This window comes from Pyrgilauda ruficollis, unplaced genomic scaffold (genome assembly GCF_017590135.1).
Source record: "Pyrgilauda ruficollis isolate IOZ18807 unplaced genomic scaffold, ASM1759013v1 scaffold71, whole genome shotgun sequence".
Taxonomy (NCBI): Eukaryota; Metazoa; Chordata; class Aves; order Passeriformes; family Passeridae; genus Pyrgilauda; species Pyrgilauda ruficollis.
In genome coordinates, this window is record NW_024528933.1 from 1,179,759 (window position 1) to 1,207,502 (window position 27,744).

Consider the following 27,744-nt stretch of genomic DNA (forward strand, 5'->3'; position numbering starts at 1 on the left):
AAAGTTGCCCTTCTCATAGATACTAATGTGGGGCTCAATGTGGCACTTGTGTGGATTGTCACTGCTCAGTTGAAAAGGTTTTGGATCAGAGCCATCATGTCAACTGGGTTCAAAATCCTGTTTTACAGAATCAGCATGAAGAACTGCTCTACTCTTCAAATTACTGGGGAGAGAACAAGCTTGAGCCTGTACAGCAAACTGGATCTGTGTTGGTGTCTGTGACATGAGGACTTGCAGCTTCTGCTGATGAGTGCCCTTCAGTGCACTGATGCCTTTGAGATTGCATTGTACAGCCCCAGCATTTTTCTGGCACAGCCTCAAGACATTATCCCATCACAGGCAATCTTGACCAGCACCAGGCACGAGGCATGACTCCCTCAGGTCCCCGGGAATTCTGGTGGAGGTACACCACAATCCAACTATAATCAATGACCATAAGATGATTTTCACAATGGCAAGGTAATTTGTAACTATGCTGGTAACAGCAGGCCCAGTGGCATGTGCAATCACTGTACTTGCTTGGTATTCGAGAGAAATATACCTTACAACTGTTCAGGCAGTGTGAAACAAACTTCAGTTACTTATGAGTACCCCAGTTGTGAAATACAGCCATTGAAGTGGCTAAGATACACCTTCCAACAACACATGAAACATGGCTGGCCAGATTGTAAATTTGTTGCTGCTGGTTGCCTTATCTACCACTAATCCACTGCAACCAATCTGCAGATCCTGGTTAGTACCCGTCCCATCATTCTCAGGTAGCCACAGATCTCTGCTATTAATATATTTAAACAAAGACCCTTATATAGCCTCACTCAACCAGCACAGCAGACACAACACATTGGGTTCAGCCAAAGCCCTGGAAGCAAACAGCAAACACCCAGCAGCAGAAGGAACTGAAGAGAAATTTCTATTTCTTAATTTTCTCTCAGGGAAAAATAAATATAAACTTGCTCTGAAGCTACCCTTGATTTAACAAATAGAAATCAAACTAATTTTAAAGCTGCCACTTCTAAATAAGGATTACAGATGCTCTAAAGTCTTGGATGTGGGGAAAAGTTAACTAATTGCATGCAAATTTAATTAGGAGGAATCTCCCATGATAAAAAAAAAAGAATTTTTCAGGTTTAATCATTTCTAACCAGCCATTTTTTTTTGTGTCAGCCACCATAGGAGAGTCCACAGATGTATGAACAAAGCTCTCTGTAGTTCATTCTCTGATGATACAGAAGTCCAGAGCTGCTGCTGTGTAAGAAGAAACATTCAAACAGAACTAACTTCCAAGAGTTTATAAACAGGCAGCAATAGGAAGAAAAGAAGCTTCTGTGATTATTCATATTCACTTACCATTTCATTTACACTTTGGTTTTCACTGCATTTACGTTTACATATTGATAGTGAGTTGGAGTAAAAATTAGTTTCTCCTTTGTCCTTACATGTCCTTACATGTATTTCTTGAAGAAGGAGAAAAGAACCCCCTAACTTTGTTTTTTAAGCTACTTCTCTTTAGCAGATCATGACTGAAATACTTGTGTTTCTCCAGAAGAATCACATCTATTGTCTGGATATCTTAGCAGTTCCAGGGGAAAGATTTGTCAGTTTTTGAAGAATATTAAAACACTACATCAGAAAGTGGCTGCAAAGGCCAATTTATTTCAAAATTCATCAAGGCAGCTCTCCCTCAGCTTCCTGGTAGCAATGTCCTTGAGAAACCAAGAGTAAATTCTGCCTGTTGGACTTATTCTTTTCTCCTAGAACATGAAACTCTAATTGTAAAAGCATTTAATTGACACTTGTGACACATTACATTTGACTGCGATTCTTTGTAAGCTCTGGTGACTTCATGACATGCTTGAAATTGCTATTCAGAGGTCTCTTCTGTTGGGCTGTACAGGCTTCTTTTGTTGGCAGGAGTCAGTCCTCTGTTGGCTGGATCAATGGGAATCCAGCTGCAGAGCTTTGCTATACCAGTGCCAGCAAAGATTTTCTGGTGCTTTGGCAGTCACACAATCTGTGTTATCAAGGAACAGATATCTTCCCCAGTTCAAATACTTGAGAAATGCTACTTGTCCCCAGACTACTGCTGAAACAGCTTAGCTAGTCTATATGCTCCTAGTCTCTTAGCTAGTCTCCATGCTGCTGCTCAGTGTGTAAGAGGAGTGTATGCAGGCCCTAGAAGACATTTAGGATGACAGAGGAAACTATCTTACATGCCTGCAACACACCTGTCCTGGGTCTTCACAGTAACTGGACCCCTTGCCAAGGCCTTCAATGAGAATCACAAATCTGTTTTGCTGAGGACTCTAAAAACTGCTGCACCATTGCAGACATCTTGCCATATAGCAATAAAGCCACTGCATCACTCTAACAACTCAGGCTTTTAGGTGTGCTAAAGGAACACATGAACAGAGATTACTTCCTGGTAACTGAAAGAGAAGCCTTAGAAGTCTCCAAGCTCCTCTTTTAAATTTCATATTATTGTCAAGCCTCCAAATGACAATGTTCCTCCCTCTGCCACCAGCTAAGGGAGCTGCTGTGAGTGCTGCTGGTCAAAGACCAGCAGTGATAAGATGTGAGCAGTAGGTAAGTTGGTCAGCATTGGAGAACAGGACTTGTTTCTGCTAAAAGACTAGAACAAAGTATCTCTGTAGAGGTGCTAACCTCTGTTAGTCCAGAAAGTAAAAATCTGGTAACACAGGGCAAGGGAGTTCTAATAGTGCAACTGAGAATTCTGTCACACACAAAAAATAATCCCATTTCCCTTCCACTCTCCACCACAAAACTGTTCCTACCTGACATGATTATAGCAATTTAAGCATTTGGCTATTATTATGAATCATGGTTCTCTACCCCACTCCTTTCTGTGTGCTGGAAAGATGTCACACTGGGGGAAAAGCTACTTTTTTTTGTCTCAGAAAAACTGAAATTCATCAACAAGAGAACAAAATTATGATTTGCTACCTGCAAAATATTCAGACAGCAATTCAATCATTCAGCCCAACACAGGTTCAAAACATATGACCAACAAATAAAGAATTCAGTACTTTCTGAAATGTTATCTCTGCAGAAGACATCTAGGTTTCAATGGACTATAAAGAAAAAAAAAAAAAGGGTTACAAACAGGAGGCAGAAATAGCCAACTACACAAGACTGAAATCTCAGCACTACATAAATACTTTGGCACATTTTTCCACAAATAATTTCCTTTTTATGACCTGATTTCTGTCATAGTCTTGGCAGAAGAAAAAGATTATTACTGGAAGTTGTCACAGGGGACAAAACACCTCTAAAATAATACGGGTTGGTGGAAACACAAATGATGCTTGTTTGTAGAGAATTAATAAAACAAAGGCCTTAATTTCTCTACCTTGTCATCAAACAGGCAAATAATAGCACTTTCAGTCCTCCTGCACGAGCGAAAGATAGAAACACAGGTAAAAATCTCCTACTGGAAGTTACTGTCTCAGAGTCTTCACAATTAGATAAGGTCTAAGTGTAGACAAAAAGGGATCTTGAGAAAATCTGCACACAATCCTCCTTGTTACAAGTGCTCAAGGAGGACAAGAACAGTCTCTACTATTACAATAATGTTGCAGGGTGGAAAAATGCAGATCAGGGGTTAACATGGGGCAGGATAGACTCCTGGTGTTCTCATTCCCCAGAACTGGAGTTGACTTGAAAGGAAGGCATGCAAAGAAATCAGAACCCAAGCTAAGGAATGACTAGAGCAGCCAAGGGCCCAGCTGCAAATTCCTGCAGCTATGTCCCAAGTGTATCCCACATGGACAGTCAGGGCCCAAGGCAGGCTTGTATGCCTTCGAGAGCCAGCTGAGGTGAGCACCTAATCTTTTTTTTACCTGTCTCATGCAGATTTACTGTGCCAATGAGTAAAATTTCCATGCACCAGACTCCAAACATGCGACACTGTTATCCTGATTAGCTCTGTATTTTGGGCTGAACTGAAAACAGGAGAGGGTGTGTTCAGCAAGAGTTTGTAGATTGAAGAGAGAAGGAGAAACTCTCTGTCGTGAAGTCATGGCACACAGGATGTACACCACAGTTACCTGTTTAAAGTAGAGCAGATTTTCCCAGTCTAGACATACACACGCACACACACACGTGCACACACACACGCGCACACACACACACACACACACACACACACACACACACACAGAGTCATTCAAGTATTGGTGTATCTAGAACCACAAAATAGAACCAAGGACTAGTTTGGGTTGTAAGGGACCTCTAAAGGTTATCTAGGTCAACCCTGCAGCTACTGGCTGAACACAGAATCAAAAAAAGTCCTCCAAGGTCACCAAGTCTGACTTCGGACCAGCTACAGGTAACTAGAGTTAGCTAAAGGTAACTAAGCTTGTTAGCTAACTTGAATCACTTTGCAGCACAGCAAAATATACTCTTAGAAATCAATAAATCAGAATTTTTTAAAAACTACCTTCAACATTGTGTGAAGGTAGATCTTTAAAGAGAAATTTAATACTCTCTAAATAGTAAACATTAATATAGGCATTTCTGGGATTTAACAAATAACCTGTAAAATTAAGAGAATGTAAAGGAGAAAGTTATCCAGTTTTGTGAGAAGAAACAAAAGGCTGGTTTTGGTCCTAAACAACTTTTCTGTAATAACAAATTTAGTTAACAGCCTTCTTAAAAACTCCCAGTTTTACAATCATTGGATCTGATCCTAGAATTAGAGCTATAATATGATTCATCGTGTTATTCTATCATATAGATTAAGTAACTTTATGGTCTTTAATTAAAAAAAAGCCACCAATAACAGTAATAGTAATAATAATAATAATAATAATAATAATATTATAAAGAAAACACTCATACAATTAGAATTAGGCTTGGTTTATCAACAGAAGAATAGCTCTTCAAGTTTTATGTAGAAAGCAGAAAGAAAAATAGAACTCTTCTTTCTTGCTTCTTCAGAGAAATTTAAGGAATTAATAGGTCTTACACTTCTACATGTACAAGAAGTCAGTTTGTATATAAGTCTTCCCAAATATATTTCTCATCAATTTCTTCGACTAGTATGACTGGTTTTGACTTTTCAGCAAATGGTGCTGTTAATTTTAGCATCATTTTTTTTTTTTTTTTTTTCAGAATTTTCTGCTAAAGTTTATCTTTATAGATTGTGGCTACAGTTTTTCCCTTTGGTTGGAAGCCTAACACTGTTTCATCCTTTCAGCAGATAGTTTAGTTATGGACATGTTCAGTGTCTAACCTATCAACATAAAAATGGTGCAGCTGTCATGATTTTTCACAGAGAAGAACTGATGTTGTCCTGAGCTATGGCTGAAATGCTTAAAGCAAACCCACAAATCATACACTTCACAGAAGTTTATGTCTCGTGTGATCCCCTGGGATCCCTGGGCTGGAGAGACTGAAAGGATAGCAGAAGGGTCTCTCTGTCTGTGTAAGCAAAAGAGACTGCCCAGGCTGAAAACATTGTGTTCATGATTGTGACTTCAGGGAAGCAATACTCATTTACATGAGATGAGGATTTGGCTATGATATTGATGGGACATGCTTTTGGGAAACTACACAACAATTTACTCTTTGGCCACATCTTTAATGAAAACCATAAAAATTACCCCGGATCTGGAGTTATACAGCAACACACAGATTCTGACATCTGTCCTGGAGATAGAAGAAACCTTGAATAGTCCCTGATCACTGATTAGAGGAAGCCAAGACTTTCTTGTTCTTCCTTGCCAGAGTTAAGAAGAAGAACATTTTTCAGAATTCACACAAGCAGAAGGCAAAAATTATGTTGAGAGAGAACTAAATATGAAGACTACAATAACAGGAAGAAATGAAAGGGATGAGGAAAACAGAAAAATAATGAAAATTAAAATAGAATATTTCCCTTGCATCAGAAAGACTAAGAGATTGTGACAGGGAAACCCAATAACAGAAGGAGATTTTTGTCTACATTACTAAAAGGAGGGAAGGAAGTGGCGGAAGGAAGGAAGTGGAAGAAGGAAGAAAGTGGCGGAAGTGTGGGAAGAAAGGAAGGAAGTGGCTGAAGAAAGAAAGAGGCAGAAGAAAGAAAGTGGAGGGAGGGAGGGAAGGAAGGAAGGAAGGAAAAAAATACCCATGTTGCTTCCTTTTCAGAGAGATTAAACACAAGGTGTGAGCTGGATGAAACATAGTGTATAAATGTGTTGGAATACACATGCTCAGTGCTACCATTTTCTTGGGAATTTTTGCCGTAATAATGTGAAGTGTGATGACAAAGAATGAGCTTGATTTCAAATAAAAGGAGGAGCAGGTTGTTCCTGAAGGACTGCACCCTGTGGTAAGTAACCCACTTTGGAGCAGTTTGTGAAGAGCTGCAGCTCGCAAGATAGACTTATGCTGAAGAAGTTCATGGAGAACTCTCTCCCCTGGGAGGGATCGCACACTGGAGCAGGGGAATGATTCCTCTCCCTGAGCAGTGGCAGGAGCAATGTGTGATGAACTGATTGTAACCTCTGCCTTTATTGCGCACAGGGAGGAGGAAGAGGAAAGGAGGGAGAGGTAGGGGGGAAGATGTTTTTTGAGATTTGTTTTACTTCTCTTTATCTTCCTCTGATTTTTTATTGGCAATAAATTCAATTCATTTCCCCAAGTCTGTTTTGCCCGTGATAGTAATCAGTGAGTGACCTCTTCCATTCCTTATCTAAACCCATGACCATTCAGTTAAAATTTCTCTCCCCATGTGGTTGCAGAGAGCAGCTTTGGTAGGTACCTGGCATTCAGCCAGGATCAACCCACCATCCTCCAACTTTGCAGCTTCAAATGTTGTATGCAGAAATTACTTATACTCTTAAAACCATAAAAAAGGATTTAAAGTACAGGAATTTATTTTGCAAACAGGGAAAATTAAACTAGAAACTGGAAGTTTTAAATGTGTTGTCCTCAGCATACCCATTAATTCTATCTATAAAGACATTTCATAATGTGGAACTTCAGATTACTATTTCCTTAAAGACCATTCAATTGACTTCAGCACTGAGGTTCAAGCTAGTTGTAATACACCAATGGGACATGTTATAAGCTGAGGTAAACTCAAAATGAGACCCAAAGATCTGAGAAGTAATCTGTATTTCTTTAAAAAAAGAGAAAGAAAGGACATCCAAATTACACAGATGTCCATAGAGGAAGGGATGTAAAATGTTCAGGAGGAACAATAAGATTAGGAAGAAATAGAACATAAAACAGTCTGAGGTCTTTTTTGTTTGAAAAATGCTGTTGTTTGCTCTGTGTCACAATGCATTTAAGAGTAAAACTACAGAGAGAAAAAAAAAATTATGTTCCGATGTTAATTCCTATTAATTTCTTAGGTGTTTCACACAAAGAACAAAGGCAAGTTATGCATCTCTTCATGGGAAAAATGCATTTATATAATATGGAAAGATACATGTTTATATAATATGGAGACAGGCAAAATGCTCACAGCTTGCATGATTTCTGAACTATCACAGTCATGGGTACTGGCCTATGCCTTGGAATATATCTGAATCAGCTACTGAATAACTTCTCCAAAATTCTATCTCCGTAAATAAAATTAAAAATATTTTTAAGAATCTCTAACTATACTCCTGGAATCAAAGATTCAGGGATTCAGCTTGTTCTATACACAAATTTGGCTTTGCTTGCCCTGAATAGAATCAGACATCTCTTCTGACTTTAACTACTAAGTGGCCAGCAGGCAAAACAAAGGCTTCAGTTCAAAATCTCATAATTAAACAAAGACTCATAAATATGCAGCTAAGGTACTGGTAGTCTTAAACCTCGAAACTGTATGAAAATAAAGGATAAATATGTGAGAAGGATGTTAAAATTTCCAAATACTGCACCTTTTTACAATTACATTCTTGTCAATGAGAGTGAAATCTATCACCTTTAAATCAGGAGTGAGTACTGAGGCACACAGAAGTAATACAACTAACCTTTAATTTCAGTAATCTGAAGAACAGTTGGTGATCACACAATAAGCTATGGGTTGACCCAAGTCCTACATACAAAGAAATATATTCCTATGGTTAGTTAAGATAATTAACACTGTTGTTTGACCTACTGGGAAAAATGCTCTATGTCTATGTAAGCATACACTGGTCTTAACATCACTTTTACTAATTCAGGACTCTTGCGCCTATTAAATAAAGGTATGTTTTATGTATAATATTGTATCTCAAGAACATCTTCTTGGTTGCCATAATACTTGGATCAATGCAACCTGACCGGAGGGTAAACTTAAAGTTGCTTTCAGTAGTTTGGCTCTGAGCAATCCAGAAAACATATCTCGTCACCTTCAACATAGTACAATTGTTGCAAAGGATCCATTATTATAGAATCATAGAATATGCTGAAAGGACCCATCTGGATCATCTAATCCAACAGCTGTCCCTGTGCAGGACACTCTAAGTATCAGAATATGTGCCTGAGAGCACTGTACAAATTAAAGTCAAACAGGCTGGTGCTGTGACCACTTTGCTGGGGAGCCTGTTACAGTGCCCAACCAACTCTGGGTGAAGAATCTCTGCTCTTATATCCAATTTAAACCTTCTCCTACTCAGCTTCATGCCATTTCCCAAAATCCTGTCGCTGAACATGTGAGTAAAGAGACAGGTACTTTCTTTTACCCTCATGAGGATGTAGAAGGCCACAAAGAGATTTCCCCTCAGTCTCCTCTTCTCCAGGCTGAGCAGAAAAGTGACCTCAGCCACTCCTCATATATCTTTCCCCTCAAGGCCCTTCACCCTTTGTGAAACTTTGGACACTCTCTAACAATTTAATGTCTTTCTTTCATTGTGACACCCAAACCAGCCCCCAGCACTGGAGGTGAGGATGCCCCAGCTCAGAGCAGAGCAGGACAATCCCCTCGTTGCCCGGCTGGCGATGCTGTGCCTGGTGCACCCCAGGACAGGGCTGTCCCTCCTGGCTGCCAGGGCACTGCTGACCCATGTTCAACTTGCCATCAACCAGGACCCCCAGGTCCCTTTCTGCAGGGCTGTTCTGCTGCATCTCATTCTTCAATCTGCATACAAAACCAGGGTTGCCCTGTACCAGCTGCAAAATCTGGCTCTTGCTGTTGTTAAACTACATAAGAAACATACTTCACTTTTTAATCTTCAGGACCTTATATATGGTAGATGCATCTTAGGAGACTTCATTTTTTGCAGTTGTGACAAACCATATGTAGATTATTACAGTTGTCTGCTGCACTGCCCCAAATCATTCTGTTCCAGAGACATCTCATGAAAATGTTGCTTTTCTTCCAGGATCATTATGAACTCTCACAAACTACTGAGACCCATGATTATTATGTTTACAGTATGTCAACCACTTTGCTCCTACTGCAAATGAATAGAAATAATTTCTAAAATCAGATTTTGTCTTCTCTGAAGTTTACATGCATTCCCTATAATTAAAGAAATAATTTTATTTTACACAAATGTTACAGAGAAAGAATGCCCCACTGGTTCTTCTATAACACTATGGTTTCCCAATCTTTTAAAATAACCTTTATAGAAGCAACGGAAGATCATTGCCTTTGAAGCTCGCAATTTATTATGGCAAATTCCATACTTTTTACCATTCTGGACTACTTATGTAGAATGAACTATTGCTGTGATAGATGGTAAGGCAATTTCTCTCCTATAGCATATAGTTAGGACAAATCTAATTATGGATTTTTTTAATGCAGTACATATGTCTATTGTCACAAAGATATGACAGGCTAACAGGGATACACTCAGACAATAATATTTTGAGTTGATTTAAATTTAACACACCCATTTTTCACTGTGAGGAATACAGGATGAGCATTTATAGTTCAATTTTTTCCGTCATCCTCAAAAATGCAATAATTGTAAATATACGGCAAATTTGTTGAAGAAACTGAATGCTGAAGAACATGTGAACTATAAAGTCATTCAAGCATTAAAAACTATTCTACCGTTTTAGGGTATATAAGAAAAGAGTTAGTTTAACTAAAATTACTCAGGGACACTAGTGCTAGTATAATATATCTATTCTCAAGCCACAGAGAAATAACATCGGTGTTTATAGTTTTAGCAGTGCAGCTACCTTCAGACTTCCAAGTAAGAATGCCATGAGAATGCAAATGAGTTTGTTTTAGATGCTTACGAACTCTGTTTATGAGGGAAAGATTTCTTGAGAAAAAGTATGCTTCATATTTGGACTAAGCCAGAAATCAGCCTGCTCGTAAATCCTAGGTCACTATATGCAAAAAACTTTGAATCTTTTTCCCATCCAGATTTTTGTGCTTCCAGACAAGCTTTTAAAAGAATTGAAAACAAAAAACAAGACTAAAAATAGTCTGTCTCATTAGGCAATCTAGAATTTTGAGAATGCCCTTGGTTTAGGTCAAGAGATCTAGATGATTGCCGTCTTCAGATCACAAATGAGAGTAACGCAGGAACTATCTATTTCATTTACTTCAGGACTGCTTCTGGCTCAGAACAGAAAATCAAAGAGAAAAGAAATAGGGAGGAAAATGTCCCAAAAAAAAACCCCAAAAGCAGTTGAAAATATACTAGAAAGCCAAAACGACATCAAGTTTACATAGATTTGAAGGTCACTGTGCAATGAAACATGAATCTACAACTGTTTTTGAGACTTAGGTGTGCTCAGAACCTAACAGAGATGGTGAAAAAGTCCTTCCCTTCATCAACCAGTAGCCTACACGTAGTTTAGAAGAATAAAGTCTCATGTAGATAAAGTAATTTAACAGGAGCAATGATAGAGCACCAATATATAAATAAAAGCACAAAGGTAATAAAAAACCAAATTAGGATGCAAATAAATTGGTTGAATGACCAAGAGATCTCCACACATGGGTCAAAAGGGTCAAAAAGTCCCCTTTTCTCATTGTTAACAAATAAGAAATGCTAAGGTCCCAGGAGATGTAGCAGCTTGATTAGTCCTACAGCAGGAATGGCAGGTTTTTCACTTTAGTGCCTCATCTACTGCCATGCAGGTTTCTGATTTACAGGGAAAAATAATCCTCAAATGTAATGTAATTTGACAGACCTTGAAAACTTTGATGTATCTAAATTAAAAGCTACAAAACTATTTTATACTTGGAGCTTCAAATCAGATATGCTGCTGCAGCTAACTATAGAGAACAGTTCAAAAACATATAATAAAATCCTTCAAAAGAGCCCCAAGGGAGCAGCATAAAGTGAGAAAATAATATTTGAGATTATACATGTCTCTCCCTTTTACCCCCACCTTCCCCAAACAAATCCCAACAAAACAGCAGTAAAAGAAATTAATTTAAGTGGATGAAACCAGATGATTAAAATAAAGACCCTAAAATTACACAAGTATGGAGGAGAAGAGGGAGTGAGCATGTGAGAGAGACCTGAGGAGGGGAGTCATGAGGAGAGGGGCTGAGGCAGATCTTCTTTCCTTACTTGGCACAAGCCACTGATGCACATGTCCAGGGATTCAGTGTAGCACCGTGTCCCATCCAGAACTTTTGGTGCCAGCTCCACAACCAGAGCCGTTCCTCTGGCTTGGCACTTCAGTGAGCATGGATTGTCAGGGTCATTAGAGACAGGAAGCCACTCATACAACTGCCCCTGGTACTTGACATCGTTGTGAGCAGAGCACTGCTGGGCACGAAAATCACCTGCTTCTGGTGGGCAGTCCTGCAGAAAAGAAGGAGGAGAAGATCAGCAGGCCTATTCAGGACCGCCAGTCGCAGTGTCATGCAGCTGGCGGTGTTCCACAGCTGCCAGATGGAGACAGTTTCTGTTTAGACAAAAAAGACACATTATGATTATACCTTTCTTTCTTCCTTCCATGAAAGTATTGAAAGAACACCAAGACCATATGTAAATGGGAAATAAGAAACGCACTGTACACGTTAACCACAGCCTTGTGGATAAGCAAAAGAGGGTCACCATGCTCTTGCTGGATCTCATTCTACTTGTGCACATATGTGGAGAAACGTGTGTCCACAGTCACTCTGTTCCAGACAGGTTTTACCCTTTGCTTGAGGATGTTTCTTTATTTAACTCTTGCCACTAGCTTTTTTTTTCTTTTTTTTTTTTTTTTTTTTTTTTTTTTTTTTTTTTTTCCCCCCCCCCCCCCCCCACCTCAGTGACATAAATCAGTTGCTGTGGCAAAATTAATCAGAAGCATTTGATACATATTTGCACTTCTTTAAGCTAAGATTTAATAGCTCACATAATTAGGAACTTTCAACTGAGAAGACCTTAAAAAAATCCCCTTTTTTAATTCTTCAGGAGATTTGTGAGACACATAAATCTAACTCTGAACTCAGTTTGCCGATATAAAAACCAAAGACCACTCCTACTGCATAAAGTACATTGTTGACAAGAATTTTAGGCTTTTCTTACCCACATGTACTTTCGTGCTGCCACTCAGCACTGAAGAACATTAGGCAGGTTCTTAAGAGAGCAAGAAGGGCTTTAAAATCATGAATCTTCAGGCAAAATAAACATGAACTCTTTTTATTTCCTTTTCAGTATTTGATCCTTGAAGAATGATATTTGAAGTCTTCTTTTGCAAGCAACCACAAAAGCTAGGGATTCACTAGGGTTTTCTTAGAAGTAACTTGAATTTCTTGCATAATTACAGGAATATAGGAGCTAAGCTTTACAAAAAAACATTAAACATCATAAGAACTGAGACAAAAAAAAAGCAAACATTGGCAATACGGCTACTTCAGATTATTAAGATTGTAATCCTTACTGCCATAAGGAGATCTGCTCCCGGACTATATCTGGTAAAATACCAGATAAAATGAGCAGCTGTTCCCCCTCTGCTTGAGGGCTATAACATTTTTTTAATCCTAAATCATAGACAATCCTACATGTTGATGGTAGGATTGGTAGGAAAAATTTTTGATGTACACACAATCACATAACTAGGCACTATACTTATAGGATTGTATTATAGATTCGTATTCGCTGTTTGCCATCAAACCACTTCTTCCTATTAGGCAATCATTAATGACAACCTTATTCACAGACTGCTCATGCTCCTATTCAAGAAAGTCATATTGCTGTTGAGGGAAAATATCTCTTCTTAGATTTAAACAACCACCCATGTTTCTCAGATATTTTCTAACCCCTTCATTCACTAACAGCTTCTGCATTTTTTTAAAAGGGCAAATTACAGCTTTGGATATGAGAGACATGGAGGCTGCATGTCACTTTGTGACATTAATGGATCATTTTTTATTATTAAAATCCAAAATAAAATCTGTGTTAAAAACTAAGATTTCAAATCTCCTCTCAAAGGAACACGGCACAGTCTTGGCTACGAATTTGTCATTTGCAAGCCCTTGGCTTAAATCCAGGTTAGCCATTGTGGCCTCTCATTCAGTGTTGGAACGTGATTATGGCTATTTTATTTGAATGTTGAATAATCTTGGATCACCACATTCCAAACCTTTCTTGTTGTGAACTATACACACATACAAGCTGTGGCCTTAGCCACAGATTTTCATCTATTTTTTTTTGTACCATGTGAGCAACTTCTCAATTATTCACTTTGTGTTTGAGTCTGACGCACCCCAAAAGTAAAGGGTCAAACTCCAGACAAAAGTTCTGTGATCTAAGCAAAAGGTAATAGCTTTCCTGTTACAAAAGGTTCAATTGAGTTAGGCATAAGAGAAAAAAGGATGTGGATTAAATCTAGCTCTAGAAAAATATGTATCCAAGAGCAATAACCCAGAGCTAATTTTTGCTTTTTGAAGGTGGAGGTTGAAAGTCCAAGTCTGTAACTGGTATTTTACTGCCAGAGAACTCAGTTTTTCTATCAATATATTAGAGAATAAAAAACAAATCAAACAAACAAAAAAAAAAAAAAAAACAAAAAAAAACCCAAAAGCTGCAAGTATTTCAGTTTGATTTTAAAATATAAAGAAAAATGGAGGGGCAATCAGGATCTTTTTATGATCTGGGCAAACTTTTGATACAAGACAAAGTTTGGGCACTGAAGCAAGCAGAAAAATATGTGGGGAATTCATTATTCCTCTATAGCTCTGTAATTAGAGAAAAAGTGGTCTTTATGTTCTGCTCTTATACAAAGGATGAAAAATAAGACAGTTACAACTTGACCCAAGATCTGCTTTAGTTCTATTTTCAAACAAGAAAAGAAGAACACAGTGGCCTTATTTCCTACCACAAAATCTTCTGGTGCCTACCCTTCTGTGAATTTTTATGTCTGTAAATGAATACAGTCAGGTCTTTTGGCTTGGCAGATACCCAAGCCAAGGCTCGGTTGCAGAATCCAAGCCAACTCTCTAAGTTTGGTTCAAGCTTGGCTCTACCTTCAGAACTTCCTGGCTTGTAACAGCTTTATTTTTACAAAAAGGCCCAATAAGGCACACGACACACAGAATTCATAATCCTGCTTTGTACAGAACTCAATACTATGTTTGTTTTGTTGGATTTTTTTTCTTAATCAAAGAAATAAAAAATGTTCTTCAACATAACAAGCCTTCAGGACACAGCAGGTGACTAGGACTGATGTTAAATACTTTCAGTCTTTGATATTGTGGTCAAAATAAAACAATGAATTTAAATAGCAGAGCTTATGTTTTAAAAAGTTTTCACGTGAAACTTGAAGCAATTAAGAATACATGCAATGCAAGCAGTCAGAAACACAGACACACATTCTTATCTGGGCACACAGATGCGAAAAAGGGTCACAGCCTGGTACAGAAACTTTTCTTCTGCTGAGATCCTGAATCCTAAATTTACCTGAAGGCATTGGAGATGTCTTTACCTCAGGAAGGATCTTTTCTTCTGCTTAAAAAAGCACAAGTACTAGCATGTTCATGTATAATACCTTCACAAGCCATATAATATTTTTTTTATGACAAAATGGAGAGTGTTGAGAAAATTTGTGGTCTGAATTGTGAACATTTCTCATTTTTAGAAGCAGGTCACTGAGACCAAAAATATAGGAACTGTACAAAACTTAGCACATCCATTTTTTTCATCTTAAATTTATTATTTTTTGTTTGTATTATATGTCAGTGGAGATCAGAGCCTCTTTGTGCTGACATTTGCGCAAACATATGATCAAAGCCTAATATAAGTTTTCAGCCTATGAATAAGTATTCTAGTTCCTGAAACAGAAGACAAGGTAAAACCAGTGTTTTTTTGCATATATTTTCAAGCAGTAAATTGCTGTTTTATTCTAAAAGCTTTGCACACCTTTTTTAGATAAGGCCACTTGCTGTTTCGAGGCCGTCTTGCTGTGCCTTATTTCTGATGGATCCTGGACAGGACAAACTATAAACTAACTCCAAAAAGTCTTCTTGAAAAAAATCAGTCTGCTTTTGGTACTTGCATGATGGTTTAGGGGAAGGGCACCTTCTGTGGCTGTCAGCTAGCACTGCTCCGTTGGCCTGAGTGAAGTTACTTGTTCGTCCAGCTAAGGGTCTGATTCTGGGAGCTGTGTAACAGTATGCAGCTTGCCTACCTAAACAACAGATTGACAGACACTTTGAGACAGCCAGAAGTCATGGGCCAAGTCAGTGTAGCAGTGAACATGAGGTAGTGCATCTCTGCAGGGGCTATGTGGTTCTGTGAGGGATTTTGCTAACCACATCTGCATGGCCTGTGTTTGGCCTGGAGCATGTAGCAGCCCTGGTATCTGGCCACAGAACTACTACAGTCCTGCTTCAGGTTATCCAATTTTGGTACTATAGCCAAGTCTTTCCAGTTTTGTTTTCTTTTGGAAATTATCTATGGGCCCCTGCAGGTATGAGGAACTGCTGCCATTGTACTCCTTGAAGAATCAGAAAGAACTAATAAACTTGAAAGTTTCATCTAGGTCCATTTATCTTCAAACTTCCTATTCATGAAGACTTTTTAGGGATTAAAAAATTCCAATGAATAGGAAACAACTGTTCCTCCTTTAATTCTGTGAGTCCTAGGTGGGTCTTTTATGGCTTTTAGCTCATGAAGGCTCATGAGATATTACTGAAACACTGAGCCTGTGCTGGATACCTATAATCTCTATTCATCCTGTCAGGTCAAGATTTCCTGTACTGCAATAAAATATATATATAATTTTAAAGGTGATCAGAAACCCCTTTGATCTGTGAAACCCATTTTAAAATATACACAGGAGTTTCATCCTCACTTCTTAGGCATGTAATGTGGCCCATATTATTATGGCTTCATTTTCTTCCTCATACTGATTTTCTTTTTTTTTTTTTTTCCCCCTTCTGATTTTTTTTTTTTTTTTTTTTTTTTTTAACTTGACCTCCTATTTTACCCTATTGTAATTCATAAGGTCCATGGAGTTTTGCCATGTTTGAATCCCATTCAAAACAATTTCCATTAATCAACAATCCAGTGGAAAAGATAAGATGAATCCCAGATGTCCCTTGATGGTGATAGGTAGATCAGATTTCATGGGACAAAAGAGGGTCAGCCTTTTTAAAGTTTACTTAGTGGGTGAAATGTAGAAGATCCTATCTAAGCAACGATAGGTGGAAACAGTTGAGGAACTTTAAAACAGTTTACAATATACGTGCTTGTATATTTGCAGAGGCCAAGAATGATTTACTATACCTGGAGCTCTTCCTCTGTACAAAAAATGACTAACAACTGGACTACTCTGTGCAGCATCTGACAGAACAGCTTATTGAACCAGTTCCATGAAATACTCACGATGCTGCATCTGCACCAATTTCCCTACTGAGAAAGAAAACCTGAAGTCCTCAAGTAGGGGCTTGTCTAAGACCAAATAAGAACTTTAGATAAAAACATAGAGACTTAGGAGATCTAGGGGTTTAAGAGAAACTTCACTCAGCCTTGAAGCCTTGTTGAGTGCCCTGCTTGAATTATCTTTCTTGCAGCCAGATTTTTCAATAGTTTACTCCCATGAACTTAGAAATAACTTAGGTTCATACTTAGTTGCTTAGATTGAGAGGGTCTCATACTAAAGCTTTTTCTAAGAACCCCAAGACATTGCAATATACAGAGATAAGCTTGAGAAAAATAGGAACAAAGAAAATGGGGAAATACCGGCAAATGTTCTCTGTGGTAAATAAACATGGCATGGAGATGAGACCTAAAATTTTCAGTGAACTATAGATGCAAAGTTCCATTAATATTTGTCATTATAAATATTTATAAAATAATTTTTTCACCAAAATAATGTCTTTTTTTTGGAAGTATGTTCCTATTTTGGCAAATAGCTCAATATGCAGCCTTCCATGTAATTTAAATTTCTTTTTTTTTGTCCATCTCTTTTAAATATTAAAACAAGCATTTAAATTAGATACAGTAAGTTTAATTTCAGCATGAAAACTTCCAAGAACTTCAGTCAAAAACTAATATAAGTACATAATATTAAAGCATACTTTTCTAAAGGCATTGAGGGTGCCATATTATCAAGCAGCTCAAAAATGAGCTGTTCAAATTTAAAAAAAATAATTGCCAGAAATACTGAATTTAAAACTCTGATTTACCCAGAGTCCTGATAAGTCATGAAATATTACTGTAAGGGAAGCAATTCAGGTTATTTGGGCAACAAAGTTTCTCTATACATTTACATTAACTGGACACAATGTGGGGTTTTTTGTTCTATTTTTTAATTGTCACAGATTCACAGTTCTGCTTGCTGAGAAGATTGCAAATCCAGATGTCCAAGCTTCTGTCATTTGCTAGATACTAAAAGCACTTGTTTCCAAGTATGAAGAAATAATTTCTAGATGACACACTGAGGTTTTAAAATGCAGCCAATCATAAATAAGATGGAAGTTATTAAAATCTGGTAGTTTGAAGAAAAGACTCTAGTCATAATAAATTATCTGAGTTTAGAAGAATTTCCACATAAAAAGTAAATTTACATAAAATAAATTGTGTGTTAGTAACGAGATATGTGGAGTGCCTATAATTAGTTTAATATTTTTTTATATTGTACCGCAAAATGTAAATTGGGAGGTTTGACTGCAAAATGGCATTTCTAATCACCACTGGGGAGAAAAATTAAACTCTGCTAATCATTCTTGTAGGTCTGATAATATCTACTTGGTGATGATACTTCTCTTACACATAAGCCAGTGCTTCTGAGAATTATGTACTTATATGGAAGTTTAGGTTTGACATTTTCCAGGCTGGGGTTTGGAGCATGGAAAGAAGATTGTGTTATTTTGTAGAAAGTAAGATGAACAACACTGGTACTGGTGTATACAAAATGCAGCATGAGCTGATAAGAAACAGGGATGGAAGTAGCTTGTCTGAATGCAAGCCAAAAAATGGGGGATGACATTACAGCTGGTACTTCAGCCAAGTGACGAAAGTGAGGTATATATAAAAAGAGTTGCAGGTGGTGTTTACAAGCTTTAGTTGCCTGATTAATGGGATCTACAAATTTTATCTTGGGCTTAACAGAAACCTTGTTGAAAGAGCTAGTAATGTTGTACAGCTTCAGCACCAGTCTCATCTTTTTTTCTTTTTCTTTCTCTCTCTCTCTCTTTTTTTTTTTTAATTTTTTATTATTATTATTATTATTTAGAAAGCAATGCAATGAAAGAAAAAATATCAGGGAAATAAAAACATTTTCAGTCACAAGAAGAATTCTGATAATTGAGAAGAAGAGCATAAAGATAGTACATATTCCAACAAACAACCTTCAGAGTGATTTTCATGTACATGAAGGCAAGAGAAAGCAGAAGACAGCAGAGTGGCAGAAGGACTGAAAAAGAGAAAGGGCATATGAGGTGGCATAACAGCCCAGTAGAAAAGCTGGAGAGCACCTGGCAACCAATAATGCACATAGAAGAAGGGAAAAAAGAGTGTGTTAGCTTGGAGGAAAAAAAAAAAAAAGGAAAGAGAATAAGTAAAAAAATCCTACCCAGAGTTTGGCATTATATTTGTTTATTTTGCATAATGTTCAGTACAACAACCCAGATAGTTGCAAAAACATGTTTTCATTGCATTCTGACTGATTTTCTAAAGGAAAACAAATTACTCCCTTTCTCCCTCTCATGATTATATCTAAAATGGCTGGAAATATGTTTAAGTCCATGTGAATAATAATAAGAAAAAAAGCAGATGCAATTCAACCCTAAATCATCTTCAGATTCTCTCATTCCTTCTTTTACTATTTACACATGTGGCTTCATACCCATAATCTTTCCAGTTTCTGATCATCAACAGGCAATGCAAGTGGCAAATATACTGAACTGGATTTACTCTTTTAAGGACTGTTCAGAAGCTTTATAGACAGCATTATCAGTCTTTGCTACAGTCTTTATAATGCAAAATTATTCAGCATCTCTGGAATAATTAATATAGGTCAGTGGGAAACAGGCATGCCACTCTTTCCCCTTGCCTCTCTTTTTCTTTATCTCATTTTTCTCCCCTTCTGTAATTTAATTTTGGGATGAATTAAAACCAGCTGTAACAAAATCTTGCAAATGGTAGTGCCTATAAAACATATTCATTGCCAGACTCCAAAACTATTCTTCCAATACTCCAATTTCACATTTCAAATAAGTTGCTTTTAGTATATACGACTACCCATACTTTCCTGAAAGAGAATGGTCATTAAAGAAACACATCAGTTCACAGAAAGGCAGCTTGCGAAAAACAAAACCACTGGTTAATTTATGAACATCATTCCTCAAGCTATGCACAAGATAATGGTAATGAAAGCTAGGAATAGGGGGATTCGATCTCTTTTACCATCAAAGACTGTCATGTAACAGATAAAAACATAGGTCTCATGAGCCTGGAATTTCCATTCTCTAAATTTTCAGTGTCTTTTTGGATGAAATCTTGAAAGGCAAGATCTGAGTTAACAACATAACACACAGTACTGTGGACATTTTCTAGTGCAGAATTTTGCAACAAGCTATGAGTTTAATGAACTGTTTTCAAGATCCAATTTGTGTGTACGCAGACAAAATTTGTGAATGCAGATCCAATTTGTGTGTATGTGGAGACAAAAAAGTAAACTTCATTAATGACAAAGTACATGATTTAATTTTTTGCTTTACTATTCTGAAAGAGACAAAATGTATTTCAGAGTTACAGCTGCACAATTCAGTAACAGAATAGATATTAGAGATGCAAGTCTGGGGTTCCTAAATAGCTCTAGATTTACACTGCACAAGCCATTCTTTACAGTCCCCCCAAAAATGGTTTGGAATCATAGAAGCAGTCCCAGGTCTTCATATTTCAGAGAAAAAACTGCCACTGATTTCAGCATAGCAAAGCTGAAAGCTTGAAGGCTTCATTTTGGATTATTTGGTATGAAACAATTAAGTGAGTTCTGCAGCTGTTTGCCTCACTGCTAGAGCCAGTATTGCCAAATAAAAGATATGTAAAGGAATTGCCTGACAAAACTATGCCAGGTTTTATTTTGAAAGAAAACTGTTCAGGTGCACATTTGCAAAGCAGAACCTAAGCTAAAAATAACATCTAAAGAAATATTCCTTATCCTGAAAACTCAGTGATTCCAAAATAAGGGTTGCAACTCAACTAAAGCCCCAGCCTTTCATCAGAGTGATCCAGGAACCTAATGGCAGGAGAGCAGGATGTACTCTGTCTCACTGGTCTTAACATACACAAGGGCAGATCAGACACAGAAATACACAATGTGCATGCAATGCCTAACCAAAAGAAAACAAATGAGTTTAATTGTAGTCCAATTGGCCTTCAATTAGCCTTCAACAGTATCTCTTTGTTTGGTTTTTTTTTTTGTTTGTTTGTTTTGGTTTTTGTTTGTTTGTTTGTTTGTTTGTTTGTTTGTTTTAATGTCATAGAGCAGAGCTATGGCCTGCAACTTGACTAGCACAAATCAAACTTCCCATTCCTTACACAGATGTGGTGTAGCCTAAGTTCCTCAGAGGAAAATTGGATTGCTAATCTGCCATCAAATCTATTTATTAACTACACCAGTTGCTATCAGCTAGGGAAGGTGAAGGCTAGACTGATTAGACGTTTCAGAAACTCAAATGATACAATCAGAAAAAATTTCAGAGAAATCACAAAATTATAGAATATTCTGAATTGGAAGGGGCTCACAGGGATTATCAAAACCCAGCTCCTAAACAACTGAGAGAAATCTTACTGCATAGGAGACTACAACTCAGATAGAAGCAGTTTCTTTCATTATGAACTGTGGTCTATTGAAGAAAAGATAAGCTAAATATGAGCAAATATATTCCTTTTTTAAAGTCAAACTTTTAAACTTTTCAAACAAAGCGTGTATTGAAAGGCTTCTGAATATGTCCCTATCAGGCATGAGAAAGCTTGGCCCGGTGTACGTTTGATTTCATTTTCCATCTTTACTGGTAAAACTGACATTTCTCCATGTAACTTGAGAGCCTTTACTATTCTTGGCACCCAATAAAACTTTCCATATGAAAGCCTCTATTTCAATTTTCAACAGTGAAAACATACTTTCACTTTGTTGAGACAGAAGTTGAAGTTTCTTACTTTATTGTATTGAAAACTATATTTGCCACATATTAAAAAAAACAGCAAGAGCCTTTGGAAATGCCAAAACACTGATACAGGCTATGTAAAATTGCTTTTCTAAGACACACAACAGAATTAAAATGCTGCTAGGGCACAAGTGAACAGAAATATACAGAATCATAGACTCACATATCTTCTACTAACTAGTCTTATATTCTCAACAGCTTAATCCTCCAGCCTGACAGACTACCCAACATGAACCAGCTGGTTATCGAAGCACTAGTGGGAACACAAGATGTCTTGATTCTGCAAGAGAGGCTGTAAAGAGCAACTCTGAAGTTTCATTGACTCTCTATTTATAGTGGCTGTTAATGCAATCCCTTCCAGTCAGTTTTAGCATCAGGCTACACCGTAATCTCTCCACATTTCAAGAAACTGGCAAGGTTTGCCTATGGTTCTGGGTTCTGTGATATGAAAATAGTTTAGATAGCTACAAGATTCTCACTATCACTTCACCAAATTATTTGCAGTAATATGGACGTGTAATCATATGAGATGATTTGTATCACATCAAAGCTATACTTCACTTACCACATTGCTGCATGTCCTGTACCGGATGTTTCGCCCTTCACAGGTCCTGTGTCCAAAAATTAAAAACAAACCCAAAACCATTAATAGCTAAATATAAAAAGCCAACACATAATGTTTAGTGTGTCATTAACTTCTCTATATGTATTTTTAATCACCTACTCCCCTACCAACCCTCTTCCCCAAAGTAAAAGGTTATCTGTCCCTATTGAGGTATGAAGTCTACAACTCCTTAGTTTCCTACCTTTGCTTTAAAAATTACTTTCTAGGTAGCATCAGCTTGTAAATGAGATTAGAAGTGATAATACAGACTTTAGCTGAAAAACAACATCTGAATGACATGAATAATGCAATTCCTAATGATTTCACAGTGGCATAGATCTGTGTCTACCTGGGCACACACTCCAGCACTGGCCCAGTCTGAGCAGGCAGGCTTTGTCTTCTGGGGAACAACTGGGCACTGGGATGAAGGAACTATGCCTGCAGCAGCATGAACTCAAAGCATAGTTTGGTTTTGAACAGGCCATCTACTTCCAATCCCACTGCCATTGACAGGGACACCTTTCACTAGAACAGATTGCTCAGAGCCTCATTCAACCTGACCGTGAACACTTTCAGGGATGGGACACCCAAAGCTTCTCCTGACAACTTGTTTCAATGCCTGACCACTCTCACATAAAAAAAAGAAATAAATTCAAAATATTTAATTTAAACCTACTCTCATTCAGTTTAGATTTCCCTTATTTCAGGATAGCGTAATGTAGCTTTTTCCCCGTTTGATATGAGGGAGGAAGGAGAGCATAAAGAAGAGCATTCCCCTCGATTCACTGGTGCAGAACAGCATTCAAAGAGCAGCTGGGCCCAGTGAGGTCAAGGAGAGCACATAGCCTGACGTGAGCTCTCCGTGGCTCTCCTCCTTTTGTCCCACAACAGACCCATACCAGCCCTGATGCTGGCAGGGCTCCAAAAAGAAAGGTCAACAGCCAGATACCTTTTCAGCACTCAGCAGCATGCACTCTGAGCATTTGACCTTAGGTGTAGCTTCACATATTTTATGAGTTCAGACAGTACTCTGCCGAGGCCCTCATGCAAATCACAATGCAGAGTTTGGCTTTTAAAATGTATCCTTCAAAAGAATAGAATTCCTAACATTTTTAATTTCTTAATTTCACAACTTTCCTCTCTCCCCCCTTCTTTTTTTTGGCCATGACTTAACAAGCACACATTCCTTCAGGAATAAATGCTTGCCAAGCCTGATTTTTAAAATCCAAACCATTTTGAACTATCCAAGGGAAAGGACAGCAACATCTGAACTGATTTTTCTTCACTTGTTTTTTTTATATTATTTTTAAAGCAGAGAAACTTTTCCCATACTGAGTTAACTCTAAAATAAATGGAACAAGTTTCGTTTAAGTTACTGAAGTCATCCTTTCTGCCTTCATTATCCACAAGACTTAATTGTGAAATTCATCCAGTAATCATTTACATACCAGAGTTGTCTAAATGATCACAAGAGAAGAAAAACAATAAACCTCATCGTATTTTCAGAATAAATCTAGGTGGAAAGATAACACTTTCTGTTATGTAGTACTTGGCATATAAAAATTATATTAAAAGCATAACAGAAATATCACTAATCACTGATCACTATCACTAATTCAGTGATTTTGTAGCATTGTATGTTTAACTCAAATGAATTCTGATCTCAACCATGCACAGAAGTGAAAAATATGCACAGTGTACTTAACAGTAGAAAAAAAAATGGTTTTGCCAGTACAATAACAAAAACTACATTCATAATAGACTATGAAATAAAAAAAACCCAACTAAAAGACCCAAAACCAACAACAAAACACCTAAGCAACACCCCCTCCCACACACACTATTCCAGTCATTCCTAAGCAATATAGGCAAGCTTGGAAAAACACTGTGGAAACCTGTCTCTATTGCATTCAAGAAAGGTACTTTGCTAGTGATAGATAGTAAATAAAGAAATAAATTATGCAAAATGCAGGCAGCTCTAGTGCAGGCCTCATTTACTACACTGAATAGCTTGTTCATCAGGCTTGATACCTGCCCCATGTGTCTCTCAGAACTGCCACACAAACCATCAAACATTACTTTGCTTCCCACAGACTTGCTATTAGCACATTTTCAATTACTGTAACTGATTAATCTTAGAACCACTGAACTTTCAGGAAAACTTTAGCTTCCTTTCTATCAGTTGGCTCTCAGTTTCTTCTGCTTTTCATAGTTTCTTCATATTATCTGTTTTGAAATAAAAAACCCAAAACACTTACTTTTCACTTATTCTCTGCATTAGGGAAAATAATAGGTTCTTTCATTAGATATATGAGAAAAACAACTATTCCATTCTTTTCTTCCACTTTTCTTCTTCTGGCTATTGGCCAAGGATGTTTAGATAAAATGAGCAATTATGGATACAGCTAGTGCTCTTATGATTCACGAAGACTAGGAAACACGCTTGGAAAATTCCACTTGTTTCCGCAGTAAGACCATACTTTGGAGTTTGGTTGTTTAAACTCATTATTTTCCCAGTTATCACCCATCAGCCAAAAGCAGGTAACAGCTTTCAGCCTTACATTATATATTTTCAATAGATTTGCATAGTAGTTTGTGTCTCAGATGTACCCTACCTCAGGACAGTATTTCAGATTCTCTTAAGCACAAACAACTTTTTTGGAAATCAAGCACATGGGATTTGCACATATATCTCAGGAATGGACACTTTGCAGAATTCCACAGCACTGAGCCCTTAGCATGCAAAGAGGGATCATGGCAGACTACTGAGCCCACGTTGTGAGATACAGTCGTCACTTATCCTCTGATCACTTCAGGATATAAATGGCAACTCCTACCAACATGGAGTACACACAGCCAGCAGGAAAACAGACGTCAACCAATATGCCAAGTTCATCTTGAAGAGCACAGAAAAAGTGGGAGAAGTAAGCAGTACTTCTAGCCATCTCTGTTATCTACACTGCAGGGGATTTTTTCAGTGGAAAAAGGTAGCTGAGGGTTTGGCTTGACAGGGAATTATTATCATGTGAATATGAAAGAAAAGCAAGCTGTTGGGAATCATGTTTCATTCCTTAAACTTAGTCACTTGTTTCCAGTAAAGTTTCTGAAAGAGGTTAACAACTTTTAATATATTAAAATATTCTCTTCTCTTAATGTAAACAACCCAAACCCCTGGTATTTATTTCTCCAGGCTCCAGTTTGTAGACAGACTTAGTTCAAGTCCCCCCCTCAAAGGCCTCAAGTAGAGGTGTATTTGTGCTCAGCTAGAGTTAGAAGCCTTGCAAAAATCCATGCCAGAATGAACAGCAGCCCCCTGCCAAAGCTGCCTTTATCACTAATTACCAAAGACTACGAAGAGATTTTCAGAGGAGGACCTCATCAACTCCTGCCACCCTCAGCAGTCATCAGAGTTTGAATTGCTTTACTTAAGAAACAAGCCTGCACATAAACAAGCAACTAGGAGACATGTGTGGGTTATTTTTGTGCATATGAATTTTGAATGAATTTTCACTACAGGGTTTGGAATTTTATGCAATGTTGAATAATCTACACTATTTATTTTCACACCCCTTGATAGCCACTTTTCTGGGACAGATTCTGGTTTCTCCATTGTACTTGTGAGATAAATATGCTGTGGGTCTGTCTTTTCCCATGAGATCTTAGTCTGGCTGTGGCATGAAGCCAGGCTACACACATGGGGATAACACCATCTTGCATCTCCCTTTCTTCACACTGTTGCTCTCAGCTCTTTCCCAAATCTGGCACAGTGTTATGACCCCCTGTTATCCTCAACACAATTCCTGTGTTTGTGCTTCTCTGAAGAATAGTCAGTCTCTTTTACTCTTCCAGCATACCCCTTTTCCTGTAAAGGAATTGAGAAGGAGGGCCCTGAGCACCAAATTGTTATAGCAAGAGACTCATCAGGACTGCATTGACTTTAAGGAGTTTGCTTTTTGAAACTATTTGGTTGGTCTGCTAAACTCATGTCTAAATCACTCAATTGACAATAATTTGCAAAGAATTTAAAAGATTTTTCCATATCCTTTTTTTTCACATGATGCCTTAAGTTTTAGCTTTCATATTTTCCAGATTCTTTATTGCATTAGTATATAGCTGTGAACTTCATATGAAGTGTTAGCAAGTTCTCCTCACAGTTTAGTCAGACAAAATGATCCATTTTCTGACTGAGAGCCAAGGACATCGTTACAGCCTCTGGCCCAAAAAGTGTCAACAGCAGCGAATTGAGGAGAGCAGTCTGGGAGGATGGGACTTCATAACCTGAAGCTGTAATTGGACAATTAACCCCAATATGCAAATGGATGAAAACTTATAAAAGTGTGGAAACTCCTGACCAGGTGTCCATCTTGGGTGGAGCCATGGCTGGGCTCTTGTACGGCCCAAGATGTATCCTTTGAAGGCTTTTTAATAAATACCTACTTTATTCCTTTAACTCTGTCTAGCCTCTGTTCTAGGCAGCCTCTAAAGGCATCACACAAGCATTTTCCTGCCACCGTGGGTTGTTGAGATGCACTGGTATGTTTTGATGTGCATCTGTAGAAATGTTTCATTCTCTATGTTTAGAAAACTTTCTCCTGCATGTTGAAAGTGAAATACCAGAACAGTTACATAAATAGTTAACTTTGAGACAAGAAAAGTGGGCACGGATGAACAAGCCAAATTTCCCTGGCAGGTTTAGTTACAGATCATATAAATATTCTTACTTCTGCAATAAAAAAGATAAACAACCACGAAAATACCAACTTCAGTCACTACACGCAGAAAACCAGCAAGGCAAATAAAAACATGTGTACTAATCTGGGGCCGTGAAAGGCCAACTTTTTTCATAAATAACGTTTTCCACAATCTTGGTATTAGGCAATCAATAATTCTGATGTAACTGCTGTTATTATACTTAGCATCAGTGGCCCCATGTGCCCCTCATGAGGCTCAGCAAGGCCAAGCACAAGATGCTGCATGGCAGCAATCTCCATTATAAGTACAGACTGGGTGATGAATTGGCCAAGAGCAGAGAAGGGCTGGGCGATACTGGTGGATGAAGAATTAAATATCAGCTGACAATGTGCACTTGCAGTCCAGAAAGCCAATTTTATCCTGGGCTGCGTAGAGGGAAGTGCGGCCACCAGGTCAAGGGGGATGATTCTCTCCCTCCACTATGCTCTCATGAGACCCCATGTGGAATGTTGTGTTCGGGTCTGTGTCCCCAGCAACACACAGAACCTGAGGTGTGCGAGCATATCCACGTCACAAAATTAATTAGTGGGGTGAAACACCACTCCTATGAAGAAAGATTGGGAATGTGAATGTTACAGATGGGTTCACAAGGGGAAAGTTGTGTTTAACTAAATTTCCTTATATAACAAGGCGAGCCATCTCATTGACTAGTACACGTATTTTTATTAGAATTTAGCAAAGCTTTTGATACAGTTTGCATGGTATCCTCCAGGTAAATTTTTATTTTAAAGTTTTTCTTTGACTTATCCCAAGTCACTGAATGTTGTTTTCTACGTAACAGCTGGCATTAAATAACATGCCCTAAAATCACAAAAATATGACTGGCTAGTCCGCTTAAAATAACAAAGATCCAATTTAAGAAAAAATTGGAAAGTACAAAAAAAAAAACCCT

At 37.8% G+C, this 27,744-nt stretch overlaps 1 protein-coding gene across 1 annotated transcript in view; it reads right to left on the reverse strand.

Moving 5' to 3' along the window:
* ADAMTSL1 (ADAMTS like 1) overlaps nucleotides 1–27,744 on the reverse strand; it is a 162,122-nt gene that overhangs the window by 127,374 nt on the left and 7,004 nt on the right. Inside the window, exons 3-4 of the mRNA XM_041485555.1 lie at nucleotides 22,062–22,107; nucleotides 11,457–11,693 (exon numbers count right to left, since the gene is read on the reverse strand). Coding sequence (XP_041341489.1) covers nucleotides 11,457–11,693; nucleotides 22,062–22,107 — 283 coding nt within the window. The remainder of the gene's footprint in view (nucleotides 1–11,456; nucleotides 11,694–22,061; nucleotides 22,108–27,744) is intronic.